The 23,079-nt window shown below is 47.8% G+C and overlaps 1 protein-coding gene across 3 annotated transcripts in view; it reads left to right on the top strand.

Moving 5' to 3' along the window:
- Nucleotides 1-23,079, top strand: part of NHLRC2 (NHL repeat containing 2) — a 76,557-nt gene that overhangs the window by 10,106 nt on the left and 43,372 nt on the right. Inside the window, exons 2-6 of one of the 3 annotated variants that reach the window (XM_073556633.1) lie at nucleotides 1,252-1,404; nucleotides 3,823-4,170; nucleotides 7,200-7,321; nucleotides 7,558-7,687; nucleotides 20,697-20,775. In XM_073556633.1, coding sequence (XP_073412734.1) covers nucleotides 1,252-1,404; nucleotides 3,823-4,170; nucleotides 7,200-7,321; nucleotides 7,558-7,687; nucleotides 20,697-20,775 — 832 coding nt within the window. Of the gene's footprint in view, nucleotides 1-1,251; nucleotides 1,405-3,822; nucleotides 4,279-7,199; nucleotides 7,322-7,557; nucleotides 7,688-20,696; nucleotides 20,776-23,079 lie in introns of all 3 variants that reach the window. The other 2 variants (XM_073556632.1, XM_073556634.1) reach the window with 2 other exon arrangements.

Here is a 23,079-nt window from a genome sequence, read left to right as displayed (position 1 = left end):
TCTTCTGGTGAAGGAAGGTAGTGAGGCTGATTACCAAACACCTGATCTGGTAGATGATGACTGGATAACAGGAAATTCTGACTGGATATAAGGCAGCCGACGCCCTTCTGAGTCGCTGGTGATTTCTCTGCTGGATTCTTGGAGACCAGTCTGACTCCTGCTTCCCAAAGATAAGTTTTTGCTCTGCTATTGAACTTTTTAGTTTTGTTTACCTTGGTTTTTGGAGTTCAGCCATCCCCGGTCGGGGGTGAGCTGAATTCCATTTTTGTCTCTGATCAGTTTGTCTCTTTGCTCTGTCTTCAGAATTTACCTGAGTGCTGATATAGTCTTTTTGAAGTCCTAGCGACTTCAGGGCCTGTTTTTCCTATCAGACGGTTGGGACATTTTTTGGTAGGGTTTTTTTGCTGATTGCAGACAGCAGCTTTCCTATCCTGTCCTTTTTAGTTAGGTTGGGCCCCATCGTTTGCTCAATCTATCTTTCTATCTGTGTTAGTGTTTTCATCTTGCTTCACCGTCCTTATATGTTGGGGGCTGCCTATTGCTTTGGGGTCTTCTCTGGGGCAGTTTAGATTTCCCCTTTCTTTCTTTAGGCCTATTTAGTTCTCCGGCTGTGATCGAGGGGTCTAGGGCATCGTAGGAACCCCCCACGGCTACTGTTAGTTGTTGTGGATAGGATCAGGGGTCTGCAATCCGATAGCTACCAACCTCTCCGGTTTTCTGGACTTAGCTTGTATTTTTGTTTTTTCCTCCTTCGGTGACTCATTCATAACACCGCCCGCTGCAGCCTCTGCGTCACTGACTTTACGCTCCCGGGCATCAGACACCGACCGTCCGGTTATGGGAAGGTGTGTCTCCATGAGGCCACTGCAGGTGGATGGAGATTCATGCGTGCCGTCTATCGCACTGTGTGGCCTCACATATTGGCAGATGCGGTGATGGGACTGGAGGGAATGCTGGGAGATTTCAGCTCTGCAGAATTGTAAACTCCACAGTGTAATCTTTTAATTTTCAGGTGTAGAATCTGGAGCAGATTACACAACGTGTCTTCATCAGTCTCGCGTTTCTTTCTGGTAACGCAGGGTCTCTTCTACTGTGATGCCGGTGCCCAGGACCCCCATCATTGTAGTCATGAGGCTGCTTTTTATGATGCACAACTTGCAGACATGGGCGGGGAGCGCTGCTCTTGTGACGGTGCCTTCATGGCTGCTTTGTTCTTACTTGATTTTTATTAGTCTCTTTTGCACTTTGCAGGTTTGGAATGGCTGAACACGGACGGCGCAGTTTCCCTACACCGGGATCTCGCAGGGAAGGTTGTGCTGTTGGATTTCTTCACCTATTGTTGCATCAACTGTATGCACGTCCTCCCTGACCTGCACCGCCTAGAGCGGCGCTTCTCTGACTCAGGTACTGGATCTGCCGCAACTCCTCAGGGACCGTAGCACGAGTGCTCCCACCATATCTGTATGCTGCAGAGTGCAGCCTGGCGATAGGGGAAGTCCACCCTTCAGGTGTGTGTGGCCCCCGACTCTTCAGAGGGAAGGATCTGGGCATCATAGAGGACCTGTAGAGATCCAATGTGCCAGACAGGAGAAATCCAGCAAAGAAACCATAAATCTGGCAGGAAGAGAAAGGGGAGGAGTCAGGGCATTAGACCCGCCTCTTCTCCACACTTACACGCCCCTTTGCACTCACTGCTTCATTTGCATATGGCTTTTATATCAGATTTCTCAGACTGACCCTTTGGATCTCTAAATAAAATAGGATTTATTTTCATTAGAAAGGATCTACCTGACCGAACCACTGCCTCAGTATGTAAGAACCTAACCGGTGCCTTTACATGCCGCTCCATTGGTCTTCATCTACATATCTAGTTGCCTAAGAGTGATCTGTGAGAGGGGGTTAGGGGGTCCTAGAAAACACAAGTGCCCAGCCGAGCGTCCATGTCTCTGCAGCATTTGACACTGTGGATCACCAGCTCCTCCTCACTATGCTCCGCTCCATTGGCCTCAAGGACACCGTTCTCTCCTGGTTCTCCTCTTATCTCTCTGACCGCTCCTTTACTGTTTCTTTTGCCGGTTCCTCCTCCTCTCACCTTCCCCTTACTGTTGGGGTCCCTCATGGATCGGTTCTAGGCCCCCTCCTCTTCTCCTTGTACACTGCCCCTATTGGTCAATCAGTAGATTTGGTTTCCAGTACCATCTCTATGCTGATGACACCCAATTATACGCTTCTTCTCCTGACATCACGCCAGCCTTTCTAGAAAACACCGGCGATTGTCTAAACGCTGTGTCTAACATCATGTCCTCACTATATCTGAAACTGAACCTGTCAAAGACTGAACTCCTGGTGTTTCCTCCCGCTACTAATGTACCTATACCCGACATTGCCATTTCTGTGTGTGGTTCCACTATTACTCCCCAGCAACAGGCCCGCTGTCTTGGGGTCATACTTGACTCCGAGCTTTCCTTTGCCCCCCACATTCGATCACTGGCTCGCTCTTGTCATCTGCGCCTCAAAAACATTTCTAGAATTCGACCTTTTCTTACCTTTGACTCTGCAAAAACTCTTACTGTTTCTCTTATTCATTCTCGTCTGGACTATTGTAACTCTCTTCTAATCGGTCTCCCTCTTACCAAACTCTCCCCCCTCCAATCTGTCTTGAATGCTGCAGCCAGGATCATATTCCTCACCAATCGTTACACCGATGCCTCTACCTTGTGCCAGTCATTACACTGGCTACCCATCCACTCCAGAATTCAGTATAAACTTATTACCCTCACCCACAAAGCCCTCCATGGCTCAGCACCACCCTACATCTCCTCCCTCGTCTCAGTTTACCACCCTACCCGTGCCCTCCGTTCTGCTGATAACCTGAGGCTAGCATCCTCAATAGTCAGAACCTTCCACTCCCGTCTCCAAGACTTTACACGTGCTGCGCCAATTCTTTGGAATGCACTTCCCAGGTCAATACGATTAGTCCCCAATCCCCACAATTTTAAGCGTGCCCTGAAAACTCATTTATTCAGACTGGCCTATCGCCTCAACACATTAACCTAATCTATCCCTGTGTGGCACAGCCAAAAGTTTTACCATAACCAGGTTCCCCGCATCATGTTCCCACATGCTTTATGCATCCATTAGCCCTCTGTGTCTGTACTGTTACACACTTAACACTATGGCTGGTCCATACAATCAGGGCAACTGTTACCACCCACCTTTCGTGTCTCCCTCTTTCCTCATAGACTGTAGCTTGCGAGCAGGGCCCTCACTCCTCTTGGTATCTGTTATGATCTATGTGATTATTGTTATGCTGTAATGTCTATCGTCTGTACAAGTCCCCTCTGAAATGTAAAGTGCTGCGGAATATGCCGGCACTATAGAAATAAAATGTATTATATTATTATTATGGGGGGAGTCAGGAGAGGGGACAGTGGAGAAGCGGTGTGACTGATGATGGTCTCATCCTTATGGGGGCTTTACGTGTCAGCGTCCAGGTGTACAGAAGGGGACGAGTCGCAGGATGTGTCTGCAGGACAGCAGGGACCTAGAGGGGCAGTGGGAAGGACGAGGAGTTCTATAGGTCCGGCCATTTCTCAGCACGGCCTCCATTATCCTCCAGCAGTCATCATCACTTAAAGGGAAACTCCAGCCGTGATTCTACAAGGTCCTGAGCCCCCGAAGGTCCTGCTGCTCCTGCACTAATAAAAAACACCAGGATTCCGCTACCTTCGTGTCCGCGGCCTTTTCTTCCATTAGCCTGCAGGGATGATCGATGTTGGTTCTCACTTTGATGTCCTTGTAGACCTAGCTTTCTTTCTGCAGACGGACTCGTCGTTATCGGGGTGCATTCAGCCAAGTTTCCTAACGAGCGGGTCCTGGAGAATATAAAGAGCGCCGTTCTGCGGTACAGCATCAGCCACCCGGTGGTGAACGACGCCGACGCCACCTTGTGGCAGGAGCTGCAGGTGTCTTGCTGGCCGACCCTCGTCCTGCTCGGCCCTCAGGGAAACCTCCTGTTCTCTCTGGTGGGAGAAGGACACAAGGAGAACTTGTTCCTCTTCACTTCTATGGCGCTAAAGTTCTACAAGGAGAAACGTGAAATAAAGGAGGACCGGATACCGCGGCGGCTGTACAAGGACTCGCTGCCCCCGTCCCCGCTGCTCTTTCCCGGTAAGGTGGCCGTAGATCCGTCAGGTGACACCTTGGTGATCTCTGATACCGGACATCACAGGATCCTGGTCGTGTCCATGGACGGCCGAATCCTGCACACTGTGGGAGGTGAGAACGGGATCATATGGAGAACATGGTGTTGTACTCTCATCTGTTGTTTGTTTTTATAAATTATATCTCACAGCTGAGGAATTCTAAAACCCTGTCCTGTCATTAAAGGGAGTCTGTCCCCCCGGATGTATATGACCTATTAATATGGGCATACAGGTGATAGAGATGTTACACCAGTCCTACCTGTCGGCCTCATATTAATGGTCTTGTTGCTGAGAAATGTTATATTCTGTCTTTATGTTAATGATTTTTTCCAGGCTTTGGGGCGTGCAGTGCGTGGAGGAAATCACTGCCTCCTCTCCTCGTTGTAATACTTACCCCCTCCCATCAGCATCAGTTCTGTGCCTGAAATCCCACGCCTGCACTCCCTCAGAAATACATACGTCATCCTCCCTTCTGTGGGCGCTGCACTCAGGGATCTTATGCGCAGGCGTCTGTGACTTCCGCTCCAGTGACCTCAGGTGTGTGCGCGCCGATAAGGTGCTCTCCCCATTTCCTCCCTCCATAGTCATCGCCATGCACACATGGTTCCTAGTGATGACATTGCAGGGAGAGCATCTTATGTGCGTGTGCATCGGAGGTCCCAGTGACTCGCCAGCACCTGCACAGAAGATCCCTGAATGCAGCGCCCACAGAAGGGAGGATGAGGTACAGGTTATTGTGGAGGGTGCAGGGTTCCGGGGCCAGGACTGACGCTGATGGGAGGGGGTAAGTATTTGAGGACAGGCGGCAGAGACTTTCTCCACGCACCACATGCCCCGGAGCCTGGAAGAAATCATTAACATAAAGACAGAATATAACATTTCTCAGCATCAAGACCATTAATATGAGGCCGACAGTAGGACCGGTGTAACATTTGTTACCTGTATATTAATAGGTGATATATCTCCTGCGCGACAGATTCCCTTTAAACAGCTGAGACTTCACACTGATTTACCTTCACTGACACATTGGAGCAAACTGCTTCTTAGCTCTGTTCTATTAGGACTCAGACACTGTAAATGTCATTGTTACTGTGAACTGCAGCACGCAAAGGGTTAATGAGCTGATCCCGGCTGTTTCTGCTGATGGCACGGACACCGCTCCTCACAAAAGTGCATGGATGTCCTAAATGTGAAGAGATTACACCAAGTCTCCACCACATGCAATGTGGAATCATTACTTATTGTATCGTTAAAGGCGTGAGAGCGCTAAATCCCCCGACATGGTCATAGTGTTGTAAAATACTGTCTGCCACCACCACTAGAGGGAGCTCCGTGTGCACTGTGTATACACTAGATAATAATGGCCTCTCCGGGAGCTTCTCCGAGCTCCCGCGCCCCCTGCTCCTCTTCCTCCCGCGCCCCCCTGCTCTATCCTCGCGCTGCGCCCCCTGCTCCTCATCTTCCTGCGCCCCCTGCTCTACCTTCCCGCGCCGCCCCCTGCTCCTCATCTTCCCGCGCCGCCCCCTGCTCCTCATCTTCCCGCGCCGCCCCCTGCTCCTCATCTTCCCGCGCCGCCCCCTGCTCCTCATCTTCCCGCGCCGCCCCCTGCTCCTCATCTTCCCGCGCCGCCCCCTGCTCCTCATCTTCCCGCGCCGCCCCCTGCTCCTCATCTTCCCGCGCCGCCCCCTGCTCCTCATCTTCCCGCGCCGCCCCCTGCTCCTCATCTTCCCGCGCCGCCCCCTGCTCCTCATCTTCCCGCGCCGCCCCCTGCTCCTCATCTTCCCGCGCCGCCCCCTGCTCCTCATCTTCCCGCGCCGCCCCCTGCTCCTCATCTTCCCGCGCCGCCCCCTGCTCCTCATCTTCCCGCGCCGCCCCCTGCTCCTCATCTTCCCGCGCCGCCCCCTGCTCCTCAATCTTCCCGCGCCGCCCCCTGCTCCTCAATCTTCCCGCGCCGCCCCCTGCTCCTCAATCTTCCCGCGCCGCCCCCTGCTCCTCAATCTTCCCGCGCCGCCCCCTGCTCCTCAATCTTCCCGCGCCGCCCCCTGCTCCTCAATCTTCCCGCGCCGCCCCCTGCTCCTCAATCTTCCCGCGCCGCCCCCTGCTCCTCAATCTTCCCGCGCCGCCCCCTGCTCCTCAATCTTCCCGCGCCGCCCCCTGCTCCTCAATCTTCCCGCGCCGCCCCCTGCTCCTCAATCTTCCCGCGCCGCCCCCTGCTCCTCAATCTTCCCGCGCCGCCCCCTGCTCCTCAATCTTCCCGCGCCGCCCCCTGCTCCTCAATCTTCCCGCGCCGCCCCCTGCTCCTCAATCTTCCCGCGCCGCCCCCTGCTCCTCAATCTTCCCGCGCCGCCCCCTGCTCCTCAATCTTCCCGCGCCGCCCCCTGCTCCTCAATCTTCCCGCGCCGCCCCCTGCTCCTCAATCTTCCCGCGCCGCCCCCTGCTCCTCAATCTTCCCGCAGCGCCCCCCTGCTCCTCTTCCTCCCGCGGCCCCCTGCTCCTCTTCCTCCCGCGCCCCCCTGCTCTATCCTCGCGCTGCGCCCCCCTGCTCCTGCACCCTCTGCTCCTCCTCCACTAGGTGAATGTCATTAGCAAAGGCGCTCGTCTTCCTGAATGAGACAGTCAGTGATGGGTCAAATCTGTGAAGACTAAGGCTGTGTACCCGCGTAAGCGTCTTTTTAAGCGTTTTTACTGGCAAAAACACTTACAAGAAGCATCCCATTCATTTTAATGAATTCTGCACTTTTGTGCACATCGGTAAAAAACGCAGCATGCTCATTAATTTCACGGAAAAATCCGCATTTCTAACTATATTCTATGAGCAGGAAGATGCTCCTGTAAAAAATGCATAAAAAACACGTAAAAAATGAGCAAAAATCGCGCAAAAAAGCCCGTTTTTCCTGGGAAGGAGTCCGTTTTTTCTGCTTACGTGGGTACATAGCCTTAATGTCCCACCACTGTAATGTATATTAATGTGACCGGATGTTGTGTTCTGTGCAGGTCCTGACAGCGGCCGCAGGGATGGAGGCTTCTCCCGCTGCTTATTTAATTCCCCTCAAGGTGTCGCTATACGAGATAAAACCATCTATGTGGCCGATACAGAAAACCATCTCATCAGGAAGGTACAAGTTATCTGTCCATGCAAGAAGGGCCCCTGTGTCCCCAGCTCCGAATCACCATGTCACCTGTCCTAAGAGGGGGACACACACGAGGCCACAATGGAGGAGACTGTCGGCCAATATTGCTGCAATTAGACTGGTTGTCGTTTATCGTGTGTGAATTTGCCTCAATTTTAATGTTTGTTATCTGGCTATTATCTATCATGTATCATCTTTTCTTTTTCCTTTCTTGCTGCCAGGTGGATCTGGACACCCTATGGGTGAGCACTGTGGCTGGGACCGGCAGTCAGGGTGTAGACCAGGAAGGCGGCGCTCGAGGAGAACAGCAGCCGGTCAGCTCACCGTGGGATGTTGCCTTTGGCTCTCCAGGTGCGTCTGTGTTTTATCTTCTGCAGTCATTTGTTTTAAACGGATCACTTGGGATCTATAAACTCTATTGGGATCATGGATGTGGTAAAGATTAACCGTACTCGCCTGTTGTCGCCGCTTTGGTGGTTTGTGATGGCACCAAAAGTGATGATCTTCCGTCTAAGATCTGGTGTGATTGTTTGCAGCGGTCCTGTGACAGAAGAAAGGGAGTGTAGACAACCAGAGCAGCCAGATTTCTGGTTCCCAGTAAAGTTGTTTTTTTTTTTTTTTTTTTTTAAATTTGGTCCAGTCAACACTTATTTAACAAACTAGATTATGGCCTGATGCTATCGCATCGGGAGGATAGCATCACACCTCTTGCCATGTTAACCCTCAACACACACACTCCTCTCACCTTTCACCATCTCCACTCACTCTTTCACTCCACATACGACCCCTTCTCTCACTCCGTCTCTCATACTCACGCCGTCATCGCCGCTGCTCCACGATCCCCGACATCTTCCGCCGGCGCCATCCTGGATCCAGACGTCGTCCACGCCGGCGACATGTTCTTGTGGCGACACCATCTTTAGTATCGTGAAATCCCGCGATATTCAAGATGGCGTCGCCGGAAGAACATGTCGCCGGCGTGGACGACGTCTGGATCCAAAATGGCGTCGGCGAAATCTTGTGAGTTTTCGCCGACGCCATTTTGGATCCCGACGTCGTCCTCGCCGGTGCCATGTTCTTGCGGCGACGCCATCTTGAGTATCGCGGGATTTCGCCGATCCAAAATAGCGTCGCCGCAGGAACATGTCGCCGGCGTGGATGCGGTCGGGATCCAAAATGGCGTCGGCGAGATTTCGCCGGCGCCATTTTGGATCCCGACGTCCTCCATGCCGGCGACATGTTCTTGCGGCGACGCCATCTTGACTATCGCGGGATTTCGCCGATCCAAAATGGCGTCGCCGCAAGAACATGTCGCCGGCGTGGAGGACGTCTGGATCCAGGATGGTGCCGGCGGAAGAAGATGTCGGGGATCGTGGATCAGCGGCAATGACGGCGTGAGTATGAGAGACTGAGTGAGAGAAAGGGTCGTATGTGGAGTGAAAGAGTGAGTGGACGTGAGTGGAGATGGTGAAAGGTGAGAGGAGTGTGTGTGTTGAGGGTTAACATGGAAAGAGGCGTGCGGTGACGTCACCGGTTACAACTGGACGTTGTTACAACCGGAAGCTGTTTAGGGCATTTATTATTATAGATGTGACCATTGGAATCAAAGTTCTGTGCAGTATAATCTGGCATAATCCCTGGTGCTGACCGTGCGCACGGCTGCAGCTACAGTGGCATGTAAAAGGTTAGGCACCCATGGTCAAAATTACTGTTATTGTGAACAGTTAAGCAAGTTGAAGATAAAATGATCTCTAAAAGGCCTAAAGTTAAAGATGACACATTTGTTTTGTATTTTAGGCTAAAAAGTAATACACATTGTAATTTTTTTCACATTTTAAAAATTACAAAAAGAAAAATGGTCCGATGCTAAAGTTTGGGCACCTTTGGAGATTTGTGTGCTCAGATAACTTTGACCAAGGTTTCAGACCTTAATTAGCCTGTAAGGGTTATGACTTGTTCACCCTCAATGTTAGGAAAGGCCAGCTGATGCAGATTCCACAGGTTTAGAAACACATAGCCTCCTCTAACCTTGTGCGAAAAAACAGCCACCATGGGTTCTTTTGAGCAGCTGCCTAGCACTCTGAAAATGGTGCAGGCCCACAAAGCAGGAGAAGGCTATAAGAAGATAGCAAAGCGTTTTCAAGTTGTCCTTTCCTCAGTTCAATATGTAATTCAGAAATAGCAGTTTACAGGAACAGTGGACGTCAAGATAAGGTCTGGAAGGCCAAGCAAAATTTCAGGGAGAGCTGCTTGTAGGATTGCTAGAAAGGCATATCAGAACCCCCACTTGACTGCAAAAGACCTTCAGAAAGATTTAGCAGATTCTGGAGTTGTGGTAATTGTTCTACTGTTCAGAGACACCTTATCAAATATGGCCTTCATGGAAGAGTCATCAGAAGAAAACCTCTCCTGCACCCTCACCATAAAATTCAGCATCAGAGGTATGCAAAAAAACATCTCAACAAGCCCAATGCATTTTAGAAACAAGTCCTGTGAATCGTTGAAGTTAAAATAAAACTCTTTGGTCGCAATGATCAAAGATATGTGCAGAGAAAAAATTGCATAGGATTTCAGGAAAGGAACATCTCTCCAACCATTAAGCATGGGGATGGATCAATCATGCTTTGGAGTTGTGTTGCAGACAATGGCACAGGGAACATTTCACAGGTAGAGGGAAGAATGGAGTCAATGAAATTTCAACAAATTCTTGATGCAAACATAACACCATGTGTGAAAAAGCTGAATTTGAAAGCAGGATGGCTTCTACAAAATGGATAATGATCACACACATCAAAATCCACAATAGACTACCTCAAAAGGCGATAGCTAGAGGTTTTTCAATGGCCCTCACAGTCCCCCGATTCGATCATCATTGAAAATCTGTGGCTAGTCCTCAAAATAGCAGTGCATGCAAGACGCCCCTGGAATCTCACAGAAATGGAAGAATTTTCCAAGGAAGAATGGATGAAAATCCATCAAACAAGAATTGAAAGACTCTTGGCTGGCTACTAAAAGCGTTTACAAGCTGTGATATTTTTAAAAGGGAGTGCTACTAGGTACTAACTATGCAGGGTGCCCAAACTTTTGCATTGGCCTATTTTCCTTATTGTAGTTTTTAAAATGTAAAAAATGACAATATATAATTTTTTTGGCCTAAAATACAGAGAAAATGTGTCATCTTTAACTTGCTTAACTGGTCACAACAACAGTAATTTTGACCAGGGGTGCCCAAACTTTTACATGCCACTGTATGGTTATAGAATGAAAACACTGGAGCCCGTTATATATTTACCTTGCATCTTGGTCGGGTCATTGGATGTTTGCGTTGGAAGGGACTTCCAGGGTCATCGTGTCCAGCCCCCCGGCTCAATGCAAAAGTCACTCACCCATCTCAGACCGATGTCTGTCCAGTCTATATTTGAAGACTTCCATTGAATCAGAACTCACCACCTCTCGTGGCAGCCTTTTCCACTCATTGATCACCCTCACTGTCAAAAAGGTTTTTTTTACTCTCTGATCTGTGTCTCCTCCCATTCAGTTTCATCCCATTGCTTCTTGTGTTTCCATGTGCAAATGAGAATAAAGATGATCCCTCTACAATGTGACAGCCCTTGATATACTTGTAGACCACTATAAAGTCTCCTCTTAGCCTTCTTTTTTGCAAACTAAATATTCCCAGATCCTTTCACAGTTCCTTGTAGGACATACTCTGCAGTCCGTCCACCATCCTGGTCGCTCTTCTCTGAACTTGCTCCAGGTTTTCAATGTCTTTTTATATAATGTGGTACCTAGAACTGGACACAGTATTCCAGAAAGAGGAGTAGAGGGGGATAATGACTTCACATGATCTAAGCTCTATGCTTCTCTTAATACATCCTAGAATGGTGTTTCCCTTTTTTGCTGCTGCATCACACTGTTGACTCCTGTATAATATGTGATCTATTAGTATACCCAAGTCTTTATCACACGTGCTGTTGCTTAGTTATATTCCTCCCAGTCTTTGCATTTCTCCCTGTTAAAAACCATTCTGTTAGTCGCTGCCCACCGTTAGTTTGTTCAGATCCTTCTGAATTTAGATCCTTCTGTCTTCTCTAGTGTTGGCTATCCCTCCTATCTTTTTCATCTGCAAATTTGATCAGTTTACCTTCAGTTCCTTTATCTAGATCATATATAAAAATGTTTATCAACACTGGGGCCAGGACAGAGCCTTGTGGACCTCACTTGTAACACTGGGTTCAGGACAGAGCCTTGTGGTGCTCCACTTGTAACACTGGGGCCAGGACAGAGCCTTGTGGTACCCCACTTGTAACACTGGGGCCAGGACAGAGCCTTGTGGTGCTCCACTTGTAACACTGGGGCCAGGACAGAGCCTTGTGGTACCGCACTTGTAACACTGTGGCCAGGACAGAGCCTTGTGGTGCTCCACTTGTAACACTGGGGCCAGGACAGAGCCTTGTGGTACCGCACTTGTAACACTGTGGCCAGGACAGAGCCTTGTGGTGCTCCACTTGTAACACTGGGGCCAGGACAGAGCCTTGTGGTACCCCACTTGTAACACTGGGGCCAGGACAGAGCCTTGTGGTACCCCACTTGTAACACTGGGGCCAGGACAGAGCCTTGTGGTACCCCACTTGTAACACTGGGGCCAGGACAGAGCCTTGTGGTACCCCACTTGTAACACTTGGGCCATGGCAGAGCCTTGTGGTGCTCCACTTGTAACACTGGGGCCAAGACAGAGCCTTGTGGACCCCACTTGTAACACTGGGGCCAAGACAGAGCCTTGTGGACCCCACTTGTAACACTGGGGCCAAGACAGAGCCTTGTGGACCCCACTTGTAACACTGGGGCCAAGACAGAGCCTTGTGGACCCCACTTGTAACACTGGGGCCAAGACAGAGCCTTGTGGACCCCACTTGTAACACTGGGGCCAAGACAGAGCCTTGTGGACCCCACTTGTAACACTTTTCCAATTGGCTGTGTAACAAGTTATCGCCACTTTTTGAGTACGATCACTGAGCCAGTTATGAATCCACCTAACTGTAGCCTTGTCAATCCCATACTTGGTAATTTTTTTCAATAAGGATTGTGTGAGATACTTTATCAAATGCTTTGCTGAAGTCGAGATACACTATATCTACCGCATTTTCCTCATCCACCCAGTCAGTGGTTCCATCATAGAAGGAAATTAGATTAGTCTGGCATGACTTGGTTGCTACAAACCCATGCTGGCTCTGGTTAATTACTGTATTCTTATCCAAGTACTTAAAAGCATGCTGTTTAATAATTTGTTAAGGATAGTCAGGAGTCTCCTCAGGTTCCAGAGTTCTGTTGAAGTTTCCTTGTTGCCCCCTTCGTGTGCGGGTGCAATAATGGTGAAATCAGAAACCAACACATTCCAGGTGACACAAACCTTCTCTCGCTAGGATCTCGTCCATAGTATGGCTGAAGTAGACACACCTGTCAGTGTAGAAGATCACATCAGCATCATGGAGAATCCGTCCCATCCGCCAGTGTAGGGCTGCGGCCTTGGAAGACGTCGGGGTAACTTTTGGGCCTTTTCTGACATTTACAGGAGTTCTGGTTTTTCATGGCGTCTGCTAAATGCCGCACCGAGCAAGCAGAAGCCATGAGTCGCACTGCAGCCTCCGGCTCTCTACATCATCAGTTCTCTTAAAATTTTATTTGCTGATATTTTTTTGTTTTTTTATGTTTTGAGGTATTTTGTGTTCTGTAGAAATCCTGGGGTAACCAGCAGGAGTTAACATCACCAAAACAAATTCAGTTAGCGCCCTCCCCAAAAAATCCTTAAATATATCAGTCTTGTGTTCTTGTGCTGCTCTTGGACATGTGGGTGTGGCCTGAGATAAAGGGGTGTGGCTTATAATGTGAGGTTGCACAGGAAGGTACTGGCGTTGGGTAAGCCGGGTGCTATGTCTCGGGTCTATCATCGGGCCTGACCCATGATATGATTTGGGCATTTTCCACGTTCTCTAGGATCGCACACAGTAGTACCTGTCCGCCTCCTGCAGGGGTGCATGCCCCTATCGCCATACCGGGCCTCGCGCCACTGATTCATGCCCACCATCCTGCAGGAACGACATGGCTGGAAAGCTCAGAAGAAGCAGCAGCTTGTGGTCATGGCCAACCCTGCGAGGGCATCGGGCCGCTGTGGGGTCAGTAGTGTCACTGATCTGGGTCCTCACAGGCTGCACTGAGTCACCTGGCGGTTCGCTGTTCGCCCCCGTTCACTTCCTGCGGAGCTGTAATCTTCCTGCATTGTTCCCGTGGCTGTGATGGCGACTTGTTCTTCACGCCGTGATAAATATAAATATTCTCTGTGATTAAGCGGCACAATGAGCTGTCAGCAAGTCGCCAATTACATGTGATGGGGGAAGCGGCCGTCACGATTCCTCGCAGGGAGGGGACGATGGAGACGCCTGATAGCAGAGACCCTCCGCAGATGAATTATCTGTAATTAATGGAAGCTCTGCACATACGGGATAACAAATGCATATCATCAGCGTCGTCTGCTGCCCCCATGGGACATCCGAGAAGCCCCCCGCCCTCCAGGAAGCAAACCGGGAGCGTGAACGGAGGAGGATGCAGCGGGACTGTGTATTACGTAACAGCAGCCATTATAATGACGTCATGTGACGTGTCCCCGCGCTCCCCCAGGTGTGACCGCTGCTCCTGGGGTCTCACCATCCGGACTCTAAGCCGTAAATGATAATGGTGAAAAAAGTAATGAGGAATGTAACTGTGGAATACGGAATATTACAGCCCTGCCCACAGTTAGGCTCCTCCCCCTCTGTGCATGCGCCAATTTCTGATTTTATTTTTTTTACTCTCTAAATTGCTTATAGTTTAATCATTGTGTTCACTGTAAGAGTCTACATCTTTCTCTACTGATTTCCAACTACATGAATAAGCAGAGCTGCAGTGTAAAGCATGGAGAAAGGAGAGAACACTCCTACTAACAATATGGTAAAGTGGTGTTATAAATCATAGCGGTGTCCGAATAATGCAGACATACAGTACAGACCAAAAGTTTGGACACACCTTCTCATTCAAAGCGTTTTCTTTATTTTCATGACTATGAAAATTGTAGATTCACTCTGAAGGCATCAAAACTATGAATTACCACATGTGGGATTATATAATTAACAAAAAAGTGTGAAACAACTGAAAATATGTCTTATATTCTAGGTTCTTCAGAGTAGCCACCTTTTGCTTTGATTACTACTTTGCACACTCTTGGCATTCTCTTGATGAGCTTCAAGAGGTAGTCACTAGAGTTGAGCGACTTTGGTCGGATCGGGTTTCGTGAAACCCGAATGAAACAAAATAAGTTTCAGATGAAACTCGTCCGACTAGAGCAAAACAAAGTCGGAGTTTCGTCCGAAACCCGACCCCAATGCAAGTCAATGGGAAATAAAAGTCGGACGAAACTCCGACTTTTTTTGCTCTAGTCGGACGAGTTTCATCTGAAACTTATTTTGTTTCATTCGGGTTTCACGAAACCCGATCCGACCAAAGTCGCTCAACTCTAGTAGTCACCTTTCACTTCACAGGTGTGCCCTGTCAGGTTTAATAAGTGGGATTTCTTGCCTTATAAATGGGGTTGGGACCATCAGTTGTGTTGTGCAGAAGTCTGGTGGATGCACAGCTGATAGTCCTACTGAATAGACTGTTAGAATTTGTATTATGGCAAGAAAAAAGCAGCTAAGTAAAGAAAAACGAGTGGCCATCATTACTTTAAGAAATGAAAGTCAGTCCGAAAAATTGGGAAAACTTTGAAAGTGTCCCCAAGTGCAGTGGCAAAAACCATCAAGCGCTACAAAGAAACTGGCTCACATGAGGACCGCCCCAGGAAAGGACCAAGAGTCACCTCTGCTGCGGAGGATAAGTTCATCCAAGTCACCAGCCTCAGAAATTGCAGGTTAACAGCAGCTCAGATTAGAGACCAGGTCAATGCCACACAGAGTTCTAGCAGCAGACACATCTCTACAACAACTGTTAAGAGGAGACTTTGTGCAGCAGGCCTTCATGGTAAAATAGCTGCTAGGAAACCACTGCTAAGGACAGGCCACAAGCAGAAGATACTTGTTTGGGCTAAAGAACACCAGGAATGGACATTAGACCAGTGGAAATCTGTGCTTTGGTCTGATGAGTCCAAATTTGAGATCTTTGGTTCCAACCACCGTGTATTTGTGCGACGCAGAAAAGGTGAACGGATGGACTCTACATGCCTGGTTCCCACCGTGAAGCATGGAGGAGGAGGTGTGATGGTGTGGGGGTGCTTTGCTGGTGACACTGTTGAGGATTTATTCAATATTGAAGGCATACTGAACCAGCATGGCTACCACAGCATCTTGCAGCGGCATGCTATTCCATCCGGTTTGTGTTTAGTTGGACCATCATTTATTTTTCAACAGGACAATGACCTCAAACACACCTCCAGGCTGTGTAAGGGCTATCTGACCAAGAAGGAGAGTGATGGGGTGCTACGCCAGATGTCCTGGCCTCCACAGTCACCAGACCTGAACCCAATCGAGATGGTTTGGGGTGAGCTGGACCGCAGAGTGAAGGCAAAAGGACCAACAAGTGCTAAGCATCTCTGGGAACTCCTTCAAGACTGTTGGAAGACCATTTCCGGTGACTACCTCTTGAAGCTCATCAAGAGAATGCCAAGAGTGTGCAAAGCAGTAATCAAATCAATAGGTGGCTACTTTGAAGAACCTAGAATATAAGACATATTTTCAGTGGTTTCACACTTTTTTGTTAATTATATAATTCCACATGTGGTAATTCATAGTTTTGATGCCTTCAGAGTGAATCTACAATTTTCATAGTCATGAAAATAAAGAAAACTCTTTGAGAAGGTGTGTCCAAACTTTTGGTCTGTACTGTATAATAATGATATAATCTCCATAAATTACATCATATCTGTTCTGGAGTGTTATAAGCGGGACATTACATCATATGTGACTGATATCAGCCCCTCTTATAACACTCCAGTACTGATATAACCACCAGACATTACACCATATGTGACTGATATCAGCCCCTCTTATAACGCTCCAGTGCTGATATAACCTCCAGACATTACACCATATGTGACTGATATCAGCCCCTCTTATAACGCTCCAGTACTGATATAACCCCCAGACATTACACCATATGTGACTGATATCAGCCCCTCTTATAACGCTCCAGTACTGATATAACCTCCAGACATTACACCATATGTGACTGATATCAGCCCCTCTTATAACGCTCCAGTACTGATATAACCCCCAGACATTACACCATATGTGACTGATATCATGTGAAAAAGACTTGGGTATACTAATAGATCACAGACTGAATATGAGTCAACAGTGTGATGCAGCAGCAAAAAAGGCAAATGCAATTCTAGGATGTATTAACAGAAGCATACAGTCTAGATCACGTGAAGTCATTATTTCCCTCTACTCCTCTTTGGTCAGACCTCATCTGGAATATTGTGTCCAGTTTTGGGCACCACATTTTAAAAAAGACATCAACAAACTGGAGCAAGTTCAGAAAAGAGCAACCAGAATGGTGACCGGTCTGCAAACCCTGTCTTATGAGGAAAGGTTGCAGGATTTGGGAATGTTTAGTTTGCAAAAGAGAAGACTGAGAGGAGACTTAATAGCTATCTACAAATATCTAAAGGGCTGTCACATTGTAGAAGGATCAACTTTATTCTCATTTGCACAAGGAAAGACTAGAAGCAATGGGATGAAACTGAATGGGAGGAGACACAGATTAGATATTAGAAAAAACTTTTTGACAGAGTGATCAATGAGTGGAACAGGCTGCCACGAGAAGTGGTGAGTTCTCCTTCAATGGAAGTCTTCAAACAGAGGCTGGACAGACATCTGACTGGGATGATTTAGCGAATCCTGCTTTGAGCAGGGGGTTGGACCAGATGGCCCAGGAGGTCCCTTCCAACTCTACGATTCTATGATTCTATGATATCAGCCCCTCTTATAACGCTCCAGTACTGATATAACCCCCAGACATTACATCATATGTGACTGATATCAGCCCCTCTTATAACACTCCAGTACTGATATAACCCCCAGACATTACACCATATGTGACTGATATCAGCCCCTCTTATAACGCTCCAGTACTGATATAACCCCCAGACATTACACCATATGTGACTGATATCAGCCCCTCTTATAACACTCCAGTACTGATATAACCCCCAGACATTACACCATATGTGACTGATATCAGCCCCTCTTATAACGCTCCAGTACTGATATAACCCCCAGACATTACACCATATGTGACTGATATCAGCCCCTCTTATAACGCTCCAGTACTGATATAACCCCCAGACATTACACCATATGTGACTGATATCAGCCCCTCTTATAACGCTCCAGTACTGATATAACCCCCAGACATTACACCGTATGTGACTGATATCAGCCCCTCTTATAACGCTCCAGTACTGATATAACCCCCAGACATTACACCGTATGTGACTGATATCAGCCCCTCTTATAACGCTCCAGTACTGATATAACCCCCAGACATTACACCGTATGTGACTGATATCAGCCCCTCTTATAACGCTCCAGTACTGATATAACCCCCAGACATTACACCATATGTGACTGATATCAGCCCCTCTTATAACGCTCCAGTACTGATATAACCCCCAGACATTACACCATATGTGACTGATATCAGCCCCTCTTATAACGCTCCAGTACTGATATAACCCCCAGACATTACACCATATGTGACTGATATCAGCCCCTCTTATAACACTCCAGTACTGATATAACCCCCAGACATTACACCATATGTGACTGATATCAGCCCCTCTTATAACACTCCAGTACTGATATAACCCCCAGACAATACACCATATGTGACTGATATCAGCCCCTCTTATAACGCTCCAGTACTGATGTAACCCCCAGACATTACACCATATGTGACTGATATCAGCCCCTCTTATAACGCTCCAGTACTGATATAACCTCCAGACATTACACCATATGTGACTGATATCAGCCCCTCTTATAACGCTCCAGTACTGATATAACCCCATACATTACACCATATGTGACTGATATCAGCCCCTCTTATAACGCTCCAGTACTGATATAACCCCATACAATACACCATATGTGACTGATAGCAGCCCCTCTTATAACGCTCCAGTACTGATATAACCCCATACAATACACCATATGTGACTGATAGCAGCCCCTCTTATAACTCTCCAGTACTGATATAACCCCCAGACATTATATCATATGTGACTGATAGCAGCCCCTCTTATAACGCTCCAGTACTGATACACTTGTGGCCAAAAGTATTGACACCCCTGCAATTCTGTCAGATAATACTCAGTTTCTTCCTGAAAATGATTGCAATCACAAATTCTTTGGTATTATTATCTTCATTTAATTTGTCTTAAATGAAAAAACACAAAAGAGAATGAAGCAAAAAGCAAAACATTGATCATTTCACACAAAACTACAAAATTGGGCCTAGAAAAAAGTATTGGCACCCTCAGCCTAATACTTGGTTGCACAACCTTTAGCCAAAATAACTGCGACCAACCGCTTCCGGTAACCATCAATGAGTTTCTTACAATGCTCTGCTGGAATTTTAGACCATTCTTCTTTGGCAAACTGCTCCAGGTCCCTGATATTTGAAGGGTGCCTTCTCCAAACTGCCATTTTTAGATCTCTCCACAGGTGTTCAATGGGATTCAGGTCTGGACTCATTGCTGGCCACCTTAGAAGGCTCCAGTGCTTTCTCTCAAACCATTTTCTAGTGCTTTTTGAAGTGTGTTTTGGGTCATTGTCCTGCTGGAAGACCCATGACCTCTGAGGGAGACCCAGCTTTCTCACACTGGGCCCTACATTATGCTGCAAAATTTGTTGGTAGTCTTCAGACTTCATAATGCCATGCCCACGGTCAAGCAGTCCAGTGCCAGAGGCAGCAAATCAACCCCAAAACATCAGGGAACCTCCGCCATGTTTGACTGTAGGGACCGTGTTCTTTTCTTTGAATGCCTCTTTTTTTCTCCTGTAAACTCTATGTTGATGCCTTTGCCCAAAAAGCTCTACTTTTGTCTCATCTGACCAGAGAACATTCTTCCAAAACGTTTTAGGCTTTTTCAGGTAAGTTTTGGCAAACCCCAGCCTGGCTTTTTTATGTCTCGGGGTAAGAAGTGGGGTCTTCCTGGGTCTCCTACCATACAGTCCCTTTTCATTCAGACACCGACGGATAGTACGGGTTGACACTGTTGTACCCTCGGACTGCAGGGCAGCTTGAACTTGTTTGGATGTTAGTCGAGGTTCTTTATCCAACATCCGCACAATCTTGCGTTGAAATCCCTTGTCAGTTTTTCTTTTCCGTCCACGTCTAGGGAGGTTAGCCACAGTGCCATGGGCTTTACACTTCTTGATGACACTGCGCACGGTAGACACAGGAACATTCAGGTCTTTGGAGATGGACTTGTAGCCTTGAGATTGCTCATGCTTCCTCACAATTTGGTTTCTCAAGTCCTCAGACAGTTCTTTGGTCTTCTTTCTGTTCTCCATGCTCAATGTGGTACACACAAGGACACAGGACAGAGGTTGAGTCAACTTTAATCCATGTTAACTGGCTGCAAGTGTGATTTAGTTATTGCCAACACCTGTTAGGTGCCACAGGTAAGTTACAGGTGCTGTTAATTACACAAATTAGAGAAGCATCACATGATTTTTCCAACAGTGCCAATACTTTTGTCCACCCTGTTTTATATGTTTGGTGTGGAATTCTATCCAATTTGGCTTTAGGACAATTCTTTTTGTGTTTTTTCATTTAAGACAATTTAAATGAAGATAATAATACCAAAGAATTTGTGTTTGCAATAATTTTCAGGAAGAAACTGAGTATTATCTGACAGAATTGCAGGGGTGTCAATACTTTTGGCCACAACGGTATAACCCCCAGACATTACACCATATGTGACTGATATCAACCCCTCTTATAACGCTCCAGTACTGATATAACCTCCAGACATTACACCATATGTGACTGATATCAGCCCCTCTTATAACGCTCCAGTACTGATATAACCTCCAGACATTACACCATATGTGACTGATATCAGCCCCTCTTATAACGCTCCAGTGCTGATATAACCCCCAGACATTACACCATATGTGACTGATATCAGCCCCTCTTATAACGCTCCAGTACTGATATAACCCCCAGACATTACACCATATGTGACTGATATCAGCCCCTCTTATAACGCTCCAGTGCTGATATAACCTCCAGGTCCTGTGTGATTTCCTTTCTTCTGTCACAGGGGTGCTGTGGATCGCGATGGCCGGGACTCATCAGATTTGGGCTCTGTTTTTGGAGGAGGGCTCGTTGCCGCGGGGCAGGTGAGTGTTCGGCCCCCGCAGTGACTCCTGAGGAGAGTGAATGCTCGGATTTGGTTGGTGACTCGGGATTTGCCGTTCTGGCGCTGACTCAGTGTTTGGTGATCGGTTCTGAACATATTCGGTGATTTTTCTCCCAGTGACGTCCGGCTGTGAGTGATGAATATTGCAGGAACGATATTCGCTACCGATCGAATACAGAACCGAATCTGACCAGATTCTCTCGTCTCTGCTCCTGAGTGCAGGGATGAGCGTGTAATGTGAGCGTGTGCTCATCGCCGGCAGCTCCTGACGCCTCACAGGGGTCTCTATAAGGTTTATGGAAAGGAGGCTGGAGGCCGACACACTGCAGCCATGGCCGTAGCGGCTGCGATACTGACTCCTGATGGGAAGGGGCCGCTCATAAGTTTTCATAATGTGACGTCTTGTGCTTTGGGGCTTCTCTGAGCCCCACAGCCTCCTCTGCTTCTAGTACCAGGCACTTATTATTCAGTGACCCGCATCCTTAAAGTTCCCCGCTGCCATAATTGTATGTGTGCGCTGGGAGCCGGCGTCCCTTGTGCAGGACTTCAATAAAATGGCGCCGGATGTGGTGCATGCGGAGATCGAGATTTCAACTCGGTAAATTTTTCACTAAGCCAAAATCTCGATCTCCAAACGCTCCACATCCGGCGCCATTTTATCAAAGTCCTGCACAAGGGACGCCGGCTCCCAACGCACACATACAATTATGGCAGCGTGGAATTATGAAAAGAAGGCAGGTCACTGAATAATAAGTGCCTGGTACTAGAAGCAGAGGAGGCTGTTGGGGTGGGCAAAGTCCGTGCCCCCATGACCCACCCTGTAGCACACAGAAGACGTCATTTTCTGAAAACTTCATGTAGTATACTCCAGAGCTGCACTCACTATTCTGCTGGTGCAGTCACTGTGTACATACATTACATTACTGATCCTGAGTTACATCCTGTATTATACTCCAGAGCTGCACTCACTATTCTGCTGGTGCAGTCACTCTGTACATACAGTGGGGAAAAAAAGTATTTAGTCAGTCAGCAATAGTGCAAGTTCCACCACTTAAAAAGATGAGAGGCGTCTGTAATTTACATCATAGGTAGACCTCAACTATGGGAGACAAACTGAGAAAAAAAAATCCAGAAAATCACATTGTCTGTTTTTTTTTCATTTTATTTGCATATTATGGTGGAAAATAAGTATTTGGTCAGAAACAAAATTTCATCTCAATACTTTGTGATATATCCTTTGTTGGCAATGACAGAGGTCAAACGTTTTCTGTAAGTCTTCACAAGGTTGCCACACACTGTTGTTGGTATGTTGGCCCATTCCTCCATGCAGATCTCCTCTAGAGCAGTGATGTTTTTGGCTTTTCGCTTGGCAACACGGACTTTCAACTCCCTCCAAAGGTTTTCTATAGGGTTGAGATCTGGAGACTGGCTAGGCCACTCCAGGACCTTGAAATGCTTCTTACGAAGCCACTCCTTCGTTGCCCTGGCGGTGTGCTTTGGATCATTGTCATGTTGAAAGACCCAGCCACGTTTCATCATCAATGCCCTTGCTGATGGAAGGAGGTTTGCACTCAAAATCTCACGATACATGGCCCCATTCATTCTTTCATGTACCCGGATCAGTCGTCCTGGCCCCTTTGCAGAGAAACAGCCCCAAAGCATGATGTTTCCACCACCATGCTTTACAGTAGGTATGGTGTTTGATGGATGCAACTCAGTATTCTTTTTCCTCCAAACACGACAAGTTGTGTTTCTACCAAACAGTTCCAGTTTGGTTTCATCAGACCATAGGACATTCTCCCAAAACTCCTCTGGATCATCCAAATGCTCTCTAGCAAACTTCAGACGGGCCCGGACATGTACAGGCTTAAGCAGTGGGACACGTCTGGCACTGCAGGATCTGAGTCCATGGTGGCGTACTGTGTTACTTATGGTAGGCCTTGTTACATTGGTCCCAGCTCTCTGCAGTTCATTCACTAGGTCCCCCCGCGTGGTTCTGGGATTTTTGCTCACCGTTCTTGTGATCATTCTGACCCCACGGAGTGGGATATTGCGTGGAGCACCAGATCGAGGGATATTATCAGTGGTCTTGTATGTCTTCCATTTTCTAATTATTGCTCCCACAGTTGATTTCTTCACTCCAAGCTGGTTGGCTATTGCAGATTCAGTCTTCCCAGCCTGGTGCAGGGCTGCAATTTTGTTTCTGGTGTCCTTTGACAGCTCTTTGGTCTTCACCATAGTGGAGTTTGGAGTCAGACTGTTTGAGGGTGTGCACAGGTGTCTT

Source organism: Dendrobates tinctorius, unplaced genomic scaffold (genome assembly GCF_039654945.1).
Source record: "Dendrobates tinctorius isolate UK_male_01 unplaced genomic scaffold, ASM3965494v1 ptg000236l, whole genome shotgun sequence".
Lineage (NCBI taxonomy): Eukaryota > Metazoa > Chordata > Amphibia > Anura > Dendrobatidae > Dendrobates > Dendrobates tinctorius.
The sequence above is the reverse complement of the archived record's forward strand: the minus strand, read 5'-3'. Positions and strand labels throughout refer to the sequence as shown.